General features: G+C 37.8%; 1 protein-coding gene across 1 annotated transcript in view; it reads left to right on the forward strand.

Annotated features, from left to right (window-relative positions):
- Positions 1–12,872, forward strand: part of bsna (bassoon presynaptic cytomatrix protein a) — a 210,243-nt gene that overhangs the window by 185,341 nt on the left and 12,030 nt on the right. Inside the window, 3 exon segments of the mRNA XM_030138868.1 lie at positions 5,171–5,264; positions 7,010–7,141; positions 9,281–9,336. Coding sequence (XP_029994728.1) covers positions 5,171–5,264; positions 7,010–7,141; positions 9,281–9,321 — 267 coding nt within the window. The 3' untranslated portion in view covers positions 9,322–9,336.

Genomic DNA, 12,872 nt, shown 5'->3' on the forward strand with positions numbered 1-12,872 from the left:
AGGCAAACACAACAGACGCCTCTGGGTTTCCTCCCTTGTGATTTATTTCACCCACAGTAATACAGTATTTTTTGTGTGGACGCCAAGAACCTATACTCGAGAAAACAGAGAAAACACTTTATGATCCAACAGAAATGAAACGAAATAATCTGAAGTACCTGAAGATAAACTTGTGCATAATATGACGCCGTAAATTCAGTCATGTGACACATTTTACCGGTGAAAATACTTCAGCCTACACGTTTTCAATGAATGTGACGATATTTTTGACCATTACGACCATTATGATTATGATAAAAACTTTAGTCAGTATTGATCATTTTTACAGTAAATACTCCAAATAATGATCATTTCTTTTCTCTTAAAGGGCTGATTGTTGTTAATGAGTGAACTTTTTAGAACAAGAACATAGAACAGAACCTGACAACCTCACACATTCACATAGAACATGACACTGACGTATAGGGACACTGGAACTATTTATTTTACCTCAAAATGGTGTAAAAGCCTCTCAAATGTTACACTTACAGCCTGAAACTCATTCTCAAAATGTTTTAAAAAATTTGACAAAGATTAGAAAAAAATCAAAATTTCTTGAAATGTGAACCACCTTTGTAGACATTGTCCCAAAGAAGATACGTATAAAATTAGAAATGAATCGGACCAGTAGTTTTGGAGAAAAAGATGTTTAAAGAAATTGCTAATGAAGACAACAATAACGATGATGGCAAAGACAGCAACGAACATGACGGTGATGAAGACAACAAACGATGATGAAGACAATGAATGAAGACAATGATGACGATGATGATGACGACAACAATGATGAAAACAAAGGACGAAGACAATGAACAGTCACAACGATGATAAAGACAATGACAATGAAGGTAATGAAGATGACGAAGACACGATGACAAAGACAATGACGACGAAAACAATGATGACGAAGACAACGACGACAAAAACGACAAAGACAACGACTACGAAGACAACGACTACGAAGACAACGACAACGAAGACAACGACAACGAAGACGACGACAAAGACAATGACAACGAAGGCAATGAAGATGATGAAGATGATGAAGACATGATGACAAAGACAATCACGATGAAGACAGCGTCCATGAAGACAATGACGACGAAGATGACGAAGACAACGACGACCAAGACAACAAATACAACAACAATGAATACAACGAAGACAACAACAATGAAGACAATGAACAATGACAAAGAGAACGCTGACAATGATGAAGACAATGACCAAGACAACGACGACAGACAATGACAACTCAGACGAGAAAGACAATGACAACGAAGGCAATGAAGATGATGAAGACATGACGACAAAGACAATCACGATGAAGACAGCGACCATGAAGACAATGACAACGAAGACAACGAAGACAACGACGACGAAGACAACAAATACGACAATGAATATGACGAAGACAACAAATACGACAATGAATACGACGAAGACAACAACAACAAAGACAATGAACAGTGACAAAGAGAACGCTGACAATGACGAAGACAACGACCAAGACAACAACAACAAAGATAAAGACAAAGACAACAACTATGATGACAAAGACAACCATGACGACGGCGAAGACCACCACCACCATGACAATAAAGACAACGAAGATGACGACAGACTCGTTGCCTTCGCAGTAGCTCTTGTCCTATCGGCTCAGTTCTCTTAGTTAAGTTTGTCGTGTTTCTGTGAATCCACTGCGTCATGTTCTCCTCAGGTCCATAAAGTCTGGGACCGACCCCCTGAATGAGGCCCCGTGACTCCACAAACATCCCATAATTCCACTGTGGCTTTTCCTGCCGAATGGTGTTTGTACATATTCGTGTGTCGCCATCGCGTCGTCATCCCATCGGCAGGAAGTGAAATAACTCATATGCTTCGGTATAAAATTATGCAGATTCGTGCTGGAAATTAATGTGAAAGCTCTGCTGAGGAAAAGCTCTGACAGGAAGTCATAAACAGGAAGAATCTGTGGGACGATGATTATTCAGCCTGAGAACTCATTCACTTACGCTCCTACATTGAGTCCATTGTGTAATTAAAACCATTGATTAAGTGGCTGCAAATAATTAAATGCTGTGTTGTATACGGTGGAGTGGAATGCGTCACCTACACACGACTCACACCAAAGCAAATATGACGGATTTGATGTGATTATTTGGATTCAGTCCAGCAGCAAATCCAGTTTATTCAGAAGAGTTTGAGAAAGAACTATGACCTAAGATCCAACAGTGGAACAGACGACTTCATGGACTTTGGTTTTATCTCATGATATCCCGAACTGGGGGGTTTTTTAGGATTAGTTTTGCAGATACCGATCCAATACCGACTTTTTACAATAAAATTTTGATTTCAATTTGGAGTCATTATTTATAGGTTATTATTCTATTATTTTACTGTAGATCACAGTTGGGCTGAATGTGGAACCTGAACTAAAACAGCTATGACACCTTTGACTCTTAATAACTTTAGTATCATTTTTGCACTTTCCATATTCATACTGTGGGACAAATTAGAACCTTTGGCGAGCCGGTTTTGACACTGCTGTCTATGGACAGGTCCGTCCAGGTATTATATGGGGGTGCATTCTGCAGCATACGTCGGGGGTGCGCAGATCAGCGGGTTACTTGTAGGGCGGGTCAAATAATTCCACAAAAGCCCTGTGGGTTGAAAAAAACCCAACTCATGCATCATGTTAAAGTGAAAGTGAAAGTTATTTTGCTAATTCCTCTAAGCTTCCCACTGTTGTGAAGCTAATTTCCCTGTCCCCTTTAAACTTTGAGGAAGCAGGACATGTGTTTACACCCCACCCCCACCCCCCAAGAACCAGGTCCAGATTGGCCCAATCTCATGACTAATTAGATCAGGCAATCCCTAGTTTTATCCTCAAACTTTAAGGTGTACGTAAAGTTTTCAATCTGCGCAAACACAGATTCAGATCCAGACGAGATGAAAATACAGGAAGATGAGAAATAAAACAAACACTTATTCACAGTTTATGTTTTAATTAATGTTAAATTAAAGTTTTTAATTAGAGCAAACAGAACACAGTGTTCTTCCATCAAAACAGCAGCAGAAGTTAGAAGATTAAAACTATCCATCTGTCTGCCAGTTTCATAAACATTATTATATTTTCCCTCTGGTTTCCGCCCACAGACGTCCTTTAACTCTTTCAGTGCCATGGGCCGATTAAATCGGCTTTACGAATACAACCTTTAAAGTGCCACGGGCCGATCAGATCGGCTTTGGAGAACACGCCATATTTGTGTACAAACAAACCATCCACCCCCATTTCTTTCTCACATTTCGATGACGTTCTTTCAAATCTTCTTGCAAATTACGATCAATAATGAATCGGCTGCGTCCGGTGCGTTTTGAATCTAAGTAGCAATCGGTCGGATGTTACCGAGCGGTTTTTGACCAAGGAAGAGCTCGCGTTTCGTTTTCTGCGTGGGAAATTTTATGAATGAATTTATGAATGAAATCATATGCAAATTAGATGGCCATTTTGTAGTAATATCGTAAACACAGCGATCTGTCAAAACAGTCCCATCTGCTAGAAAATGAGTTCTGATGACGAATCAGACTTCGATTATAAAAACGACGCGAAATACTGAAAAACGGCCAAATTCTGTGGCACTTTCAAGGCTTATTAGCCCCTTAACTGTCTGGCACCAAAAGAGTTAACCACCAAAGTGCATCATCTGCATAGTGTCGCAGTAATGTTCACATGTTTCTCATACGGTTTGTTTTTAACTTTTAAAATTTTATTTGTATTTCATTAACTTGAGCCATAAACAAAAATACCAAATACTCAAAAACTCATATTTTTTAAACCTTTAAATTCCATGTTTGTAATGTAAACAAACCATATTTTTGATGCAAAAAACAAAAAAAAGGCTTTGGGTTTTTTTTTCTTCCGTATTCTACTTAAAATTGGATTAGTAATTTTAGATTTTTTTATCCTGTCCTATGTCAATGATTAACACCAACATTGGTTAATGTACATTATTATGTTTTGTGTTAAATGTTAAAATGTGTCTGTGTATTTGTACTCACTTGGTAGAAGGGTGTAAGAGCAGGAATTTAACACTAGTCGCTTTTCCATTTGACATCTACACAAAACTTTACCAATATTTACTAAATGTCAAAAAAACAGAAGTACGTAATGTTGTTTTTTTCATTAAATCACAAATATGATGATTTGTTTATTTATTATCGCGAGATGACACGAGAAGTCGTTCCATAAACATGTCATCAGACGTAAATATGGTGTTGATTTACAGATATATTCATTGTTATTACTATATATTACCCTTCTATCTCATACTAAATTAAAAATAATTCTGTTTCCTGGTGTGTCCACACATACCGCACCATGTTTCTTTTAAAACTCTTCTTCTCTTGTTGTAACGCCTGTCAACATCTGTTTTCTTTTATTCGCTTGACTTTAGTTGCGGAAAAAGGTCTTTCCATTGCAGTTTTGTGTGATATAACAATTGTGCTACGTCCGGAAAACCACCTCTTGCCAGCGCAAAAACTTTTAATTAAAAAACAAAGTTTGGGCGAAATTGTCGTTAAATTTTTGTGTGCAAGTTATATTCGTGCAATTTGAGGGTAAATGGGAAAGAGACTATTGTTTACATTGAGCTGATTTTAGTGGATGGGTCAGAATGCAAAAATCATGCAAAAATGAACAACTTTTGAATTCTGACCTAAAACAAACTATAAAATCACATGACCTTTTATAACACAGAGTATAAACTGTGCATAATGTGCTCACCTGGACACTGGTGACACTTTCTGTCAGTTTGTCTCCGTTCAATAACAAAGTGTTTAATGATGTTGAAACTCGTCATCTGACTCATCTTTCAGGATTCTGTCAGATCTGTGTTGAACCACAGCAGCGTTGTGTGTCTTCTACTTCACTCAGGTTTTGTTTGAGTAAACACCAGTGAGTCCCCATGTATCCCATCATGCCTCAGCAGCGTTGTGACTGTCAAAGCCATTTCTCTCCCACTGTCTTCAATTACCGACAATTTTACCCTGAAACGAGGATAAATGTTTGTGTTTCACAGTGGCTCCTGCTGTTTCATCTCTTTTCTTTTTTCCTTCTTCTCTGTTGCAGGCGAAGATCGACACTCCTCCGATAACTGCCATCGGAGCCAAGGCGGCGCCCGTCACGGCGACCAAAGCGGGCCAGCCCCCTCTCACCGGAATAGGTAGAGTATCCCGTCCGTCCCACTGGGGCGTCATTATGCAACAGTGGGCGCTGTCACATCTAATCTTTAAGATTAATCTGCAGATAATCCCACAGTGGAACAAACACAGGAGGGTTTGACTTCAGATCAGCCTGAGCCAAGTCACTGTGGAACAGGTTTTAGATAGAACTGGACCGGGTCTGTTCAGGAACCACAGGGAGAACTTTAACACCACAGTCGGACCACGTCTACGCTGAACATTAGTCTGAACGGGAAGGTTTCATCTCAACGTTCTATTCTTCCTTCTCTAGTTCCTCCCACTCCTTTTCGAATATGCAAATGAAGTCATACTTTGTTTTCATGTATATGTATAGGGTTTTGGTTTTTGTTTGTTTTGTTTTCTTATAATCTGTTTCATTTATTAGGACTTAGTAGGATTAGTTTGTTTTGTTGCATATTTGAAATAAACTAAACTACAAAATTCTTTTATGTCTGCTTTCACAGCAGATCCAGTCGCCGTTTCGTATCAAATACATCCCAGTTTCTACAATAAAACATTTGTCAGTATATATTTGATATACATGTTTGAAAGTATAGATTCTACACAGTTGTTTCGTTAAGTTTATTTTACAGTTTTCCTGAACAACAAAACATAATTAGTGAAAGAATCACCTGGATAGAGATTGAAGCTAATGGTACATCCTACTTTTTTGGTTTTATCAGGTCACATGACTGGTCCACGCCATTATTATATTCTGTATAAACACAAAAGCTGCATAGGACATCTGTCACCAATTTTTCACCAAATCTGTCAAACCTCAGTCATAGCCTAAGCATCATGAATCCATTAGTCTTTCCATGATTACTCACCTGAATCTCTTCCCTCATGGTGAACATTTTCGAAATGTACTCCACCATAAACAAACCATGTGTTTACAAACAGTCGGTAGGTCACTCAGGCATTTTTGGAAATTTGTCACAACGTGCATTGTGGGAAGTGGAGCTCCATGCACCCGCTTTTGCTTTTACATGCTTGTTGTTGCTGTTACTGCGGCTGCGTGGAGCTCCACTTCCCACAGTGCACATTGTGACAAATTTCCAAAAATGTCCGACTGAATTACCGGCTCTGTTTGTAAACACACGGTTTGTTTATGGAGGAGTACACTTCAAAATTGTCACCATGAGGGAAGAGATTCAGGTGAGTAATCACAGAAAGACTTACAGATTCATGATGTTTAGGCTATGACTGAGGTTTTACAGATTTGATGAAAAATTTGTGACAAAGTCATATGCCGCTCTAAGAAAATAAACCTGACGTAGGTCAGGTTGTATTTTATCCACAAACTATAAAAGGAAATGTTCTGAAACTAGAATCATTAACTTTACATGAGGTGTCATTGATTAATTTTGTCCTTGTGGTTCTTTAGTTATAAACTTTGGAACTTGGTTAAACAGGAGAAAATTACCACAAATTATTTGGAAAGTAACAGGTTAAGGAGGATAAAGTCTGGAGTAAACTATAGTGAGACACTGTAAGAAAAACTGAGATATAAAAAGTCTCTGATACATCGGTGGGTCTTCAACTAAAACGCAGTGGAGCAGTCTGAGACCAGTGTACGTCATGAATAATTTAATAAAACAGACAACACAAATTATTAGGAAATAACAGGTTAACGAGTAAAAGTCTTGATACAACTATTATGTCACAATATAAATAAAAATATTGAGCTCTAAAACATCTTGAATCTTTGTGTTTTTGTGTCCAGGTTCTAAAGCAGCTCCCAGACCCGGAGGCATCGGCAGCGCTGCCGCCGGTCAACCCGGAATGGAAGGAGAAGGCATGTTCTCCAAGATCCTTCCAGGAGGAGCTGCCGAGCAGGCCGGAAAACTGGGAGAAGGTACGACACATGGACGCATGCGTTAGAAACAGCAGAGGTTTAACAACACTAAGAATGAAAAACACTGGTAACGTTGAAAAGATAATCACCACTTCTTACTCTGAGGCTACGTTCAGACAGCAGGTCTGAATGCACAATTCAGATTTTTGGGTGAAATCTGTTTTTTTTTTAACCTATAAAGACCCAAACAACCACTGGTGACCAAAATTATCTACCAATATAAACTGTTTAATACCTGTTGATCCACTAATCCTATCAATACATGTAAATAATTGGTGTAAAATACAGTTCTTCATCTTTTCATGGTCATCAGATATGACCCATTTGGATGTTCAGAGGCTTCGTAGTTACCATGGAAACACATCATCTTCTACACCACTGATTCACCAGTAAAACCCATGGAGTTGGATCAGTGACAGTGGATGGACACACTGGGTTTATGTTCAGTTAACTCTTTAAGTGCCAGACAGTTAAGGGGCTAATAAGCCTTAAAAGTGCCACAGAATTTGGCCGTTTTTCAGTATTTCGCGTCGTTTTTATAATATTTGAAGAATCCTGCAGGAAACCGCTCGGTAACATCCGACCGATTGCTGATTAGATTCAAAACGCACCGGACGCAGCCGATTCATTATTGATCGTAATTTGCATAATTTATAATAATAATAATAATAATAATCTTTATTTATATAGCACTTTTCATACATTAAAAACTGTAGCACAAAGTGCTTTACATATCAGTTTAAAAATCAGTACCGCCCCCCACCCACCCACTCACCCGCGCACACACACACACACACACATATACATGCAAACCCACAAGCTCACACATACTTAAGAAGACTGACTGAGCACGGGTAGACCAGAACAAAAATGTACAAGTAAAAGTAAAACATCAATTTAGGAGGCGCTGTCTCAGGGAGCCATCCGCACCAGGAGGCAGCCGCCGACCCCGGCGACCAGGCACCAGCAACACAGCCCCGCATCCCAACTAGTGGGAGAGGGCCAACTGGGACCCCCACCCACCAGAAAGGAGCGGACCCCAGTGAGAGAAGGCGCCACAGCCCCCGGAGTCCACAGCCGCCCCCCGGCATGGAGGGCTCCCTCTGATGAAACACCGGAGAATAAGAAACATTAAAAAGATATAAAAATACTATTCGGTCGCGTGACCTCAAATTCCCGTCTGCTTGGTCTCAAAAGGGGGACACAGAAAGAACGTCATCGAAATGTGAGAAAGAAATGGGGGTGGATGGTTTGTTTGTACACAAATGTGGCGTGTTCTCCAAAGGCGATCTGATCGGCCCGTGGCACTTTACAGGTTGTATTCATAAAGCCGATTTAATCGGCCCATGACACTGAAAGTGTTAATGATGGATTTTGTTGAACAAGTCACATTTTCTTCATTTTTCTGATTTTCTCATTTTTCTGATGCAATGACAGTCAACGTTAATCTGAGCTTTTATGAACAGCTACATGATCAGTGAATTAAATATAGGAAAATACATGATTTTTTATTGAAGAAACACAAAATACAGGTAGATAATATTATAATAACTAGTGATAAATTGCTGAAGAAAGGTTAAATAGAGAGAAAAATTCATTTGGGAACTGCTGGAAAAGTAACACTGGGTCTTTATGGGTTAAATGCGACTTCTATCAGTTTTGACTCTGAACTGAATGTGACCCTGAAGTGACCCACATGCACAAAAGAGGTCCTGATGTAACACTTGACCACGCAGACACACACTGTCTTTATGAAAAGAAATATGTTCTTCCTACCGGTCCTCCTCCTGGGACGCAGAATTGTGATGTTTGTCGCATTTAAATGACGTAAAGGTCAGATAAATGCAACCTGGCCGTTCAGACTGAAGTCACTTTGTAAAATATCAGATACTTATCAGATTTAGGAGCACATATGAAAGTGGTCTGGGTCAGATTTAGGAGCACATATGAAAGTGGTCTGGGTCAGATTTAGGAGCACATGTGAAAGTGGTCTGGGTCAGATTAGTGCTGTTCAAACTGTCTTTAACAGATCGGATACAGGTCACATATGGACACAAAAATCAGATTTAGGCCACATTTACGTGCATCTAAACGTTGCCAGAGTCTAACTGAACTCTTCTCCTGTCCACTTTCTTCCAGCTATTTCCGGTTTTGGCAAGAAGTTCACCTCTTTCTTCTGAGGTGCGAAGATTAAGGTATGTTTTCTTCTGTTTCTGTAGTTTCTGACTGTCAATAAGGTGTTTTCTCTTTTTTTGGTTTTGGTTTTGTGCAGTGAAACAGAAGATTATTGGGATTATTTTCTTCCTGATATTTTTTAGAGCCAAAGTGACATCCAATCAAAGTGTTTGTTTGACCAACCAGCAATGAAAAAATAGTGAACTGAGTAGTGAAATCAGGTTATCAAAAGAGCTACAGATTATTCAGCTGTCGAAAAACTGAATTTGACTCAACAATTCATGAAATCTTAATAAAAAAAAACTTGAATTTAAGGCATTAGGGATGTCGTCTCACAGTGGGTGAAAAGTTATTGAATTGAAGCTGCTCCTCATTCCTTGGACGTTCTCTGGACATTCCTTGTGGTGTCCCTCAGGGCTCAGTGTTTGGCCCCAAATTCTTCTTTTTTTGTATATGAACTTATGCAACTTATGGAAATTATTGAAGCTTGTTTTATTTGATGATGATACTTTTTCTTTGTTTTGGTGACAATTTATACCAACTATTGTATGTAAATTTCACTTCACATGAACATTTACATGTTCAAAAAACTCATTCATTGATTTATTTGGTTTTTCCACTTTAAGCCAATGTTATATGTAGTGGTTTTTTTAGTCATTTTCATTGCTGTCATTCAGTCGTTTCACCTCCACCTCTGAATAGACAACTTTCCCATCAAGTTTGTTATACCAATTACATGAAATACACTGATCCCAAATGACCGGGCATGAAAGCTGACATTCGGTTTCTATTTGAGAAGTAATTCCGGCACAAATAAATAAATAATAAGCAAAAAGTGATTAAATATCATGTGGTTGAATCAGATTTTATTCAATATAATCAAACTAAAAATAGGATGTGGAAGAAAAAAAGGACACATTAAAAGTAAAAAAAAAAATGTAGTGAGAAACAGAAGGAATCAAAGGACATGTATAAAACAGTTTACATTGTTTGCATTATTTGTGATCATTCTTTATCACATACATTTTACTACATACATTTATTATTATTTATTGTTTATACAGATCCCCGTTAGCTTCCATCATAGTTGTTACTACTATTCCTGGGGTCCGTTAAAATACAAATACAGTTACAAAATACATACGTAAATAAAACAAGTTTACAATTCATTGTTATCATCAGCAAGGTGAACATTGCATTTCAACATATAAACCTTAAAATATTTAGACTTGTATGTTTACACCAACTTGGGTTGTAAGAGTCAAAACAATCATTTGCATTCCTGTATTTACTTGAGTAGTGTTTTTTTGAGTGTTTTTTTTTAAATGAATATAAGCTTTTATTATTATTAATATAATTTATCATTATTATTATTATTCACTATATTATTTTCGGGTTTCATTGTATCCCAAACTCAGTGACAATAAAGAAATCTTGTCTAATTTTATCTTTTTTTTATCTTATGTTATTTTATCTTATCATATCTTATCTCATCTTGTCTAATCTTATCTAATTTTATCTCATCTTATCTCATCTTTCTGTATTTTGAACTTTTAATGCATGATATTGACATAAACTAATCAGCAGTGTTCAATGCATCACCATTAAAGTCCTGCTCCTTTAAAACCAGCACAAAATGTTTGATATTAATAGATGACAAACGACGCAGGAGTTTTATTTAGAGAAACGAGAGCGTGGATGCAGTAAAAATAAACCACGGTGTAGTAATGAAACGTGGCCTGCATCTGAAAGACAATAAACAAAGTTCCAAACCCAGAAGGTAATGATGAGACAGCAGGAGTATTTGTGGACGGTGATTCATGTAACAGAGCTGGAAATGTTTCCGTCCTCCTGTAGTAAGTGCATCTCAAACACGATAAAAAGAAATGTGATTGTGCTGGTTCAAAGTCGGTGGATGTTGACAGATGGAGTGTTGACTCTCGTAGGCGGCGGCGGCGAGTGGGCGGCTTTAAGTGGCTTATTCAGAGGAAGCATTGTGTGTTTGTTCTGTGATCCAGGTCCAACAGAGTGTGTTGAACAGCTGTACACACAGGGTTAGAGTTTATCAGACCAACAGAGACTGTGATGAAAGCCCTGGTCCAGGTTCAGGTTCAGACGTCACAGCCCACAAACCTGGATTTAACTCTGCTACAGTTAGGAAACATATGGAAGTAAATCTGTCTCATCAGACTTTGAATTATAAAAGCCGTTGAATTTCTAGCACTGAATTTATTTTTTGCACTGAAATTAAGAATCTGAATTTTTTGTCTCTGAATTCAACTATGTTCATAAATTTAAAATGCAAAAAATTCACATGCAAAAATTCAAATGCAAAAAATTCACATGCAAAAAATTCACATGCAAAAAATTCACATGCAAAAAAATCAGATCACACATCCGCTCTGACCGTCTTCCTGCATTGGTGTCACTTGACCAACCTAATGTAACTCAATTGGCTGGCTGTCAGCTCGACTTGAGATAGAATCAATTGCTTATCCTTGGTGTCCTGAATGTGTGATCTGAATTTTTTGCATCTGAAATTTTTTTATTCTAAATTTATGAACATAGTTAAATTGAAAGACAAAAAATTCAGATACTTTATTTCAGTGCAAAACAAATCATTGCTAGAAATTCAATGGCTTTTATAATTCAGAATCTGATGAGACAGATTTACTTCCATAGAAACACAGTTTAACACTGGGACTTCTCACAGCGTTTCCGCCATGGCAAAATCCATGTCGCCGCACCAAAAAACCCCCAAAAAAATATCATCACCGTCACATTAGACTTATTATACATATGTATAATAAATAATAGGGTAGGATAAACGTCCTACCCCCTCAAATGAAAGTTTGTGATTGGTGATTAGTTTCACGTTCAGTTTCGCACCACCCCGTATGAACCCCCTCTCCCCCCCTTATTATAAGTAGGATGGAAACCAGCCGACAACCCCCCACCACCACCACCCATTATAAGTATTATAATTTGTACGGAAACCAACCGACAACCCCCCTCCCCCCCATTATTGTAAGTGTTATAAGTAGGATGGAAACCAGTTGACCCCCCCCCCCCGACATAAGTCTTATAATTTGTACGGAAACCAACTGACAACTTCTTTGTGCCTGGGCCCCTCCCAAAAAGCTCTTCAGTTCACCAGGGTGTCCCATTTCACATAATGTAAATGCAAAATGTAATGTTTGTACACTTGGATCTTTTAATAGATATGTGAATAAAATAAATTTTTTAAAAAATGAAACATTAAAATTAACATTAAAATTAAAATAGAATAAAGCAAGACATTAAAATTAAAATTTTAAAAAGGTGCGTTTAAAAGACAAGATTGATCACAGTTTACTCATGAGCACATGAAAAGTGGGAGGTTTTTAAACTGGATTTAAACATGAAAAAAAAAATTCTACTTTGTCTTTTTGTCCTATTGTGCAAGTTATGTAATTATGTTATATTATTAATAAGCCAACGACACAAAAACAGCCTTAATGATAGGCTGACTTCATTCTATTTCCCTCTGTTTAGTCTTAATCTTAGTTTTCTGTGA

This window comes from Sphaeramia orbicularis, chromosome 7 (genome assembly GCF_902148855.1).
Source record: "Sphaeramia orbicularis chromosome 7, fSphaOr1.1, whole genome shotgun sequence".
Classification (NCBI taxonomy): domain Eukaryota; kingdom Metazoa; phylum Chordata; class Actinopteri; order Kurtiformes; family Apogonidae; genus Sphaeramia; species Sphaeramia orbicularis.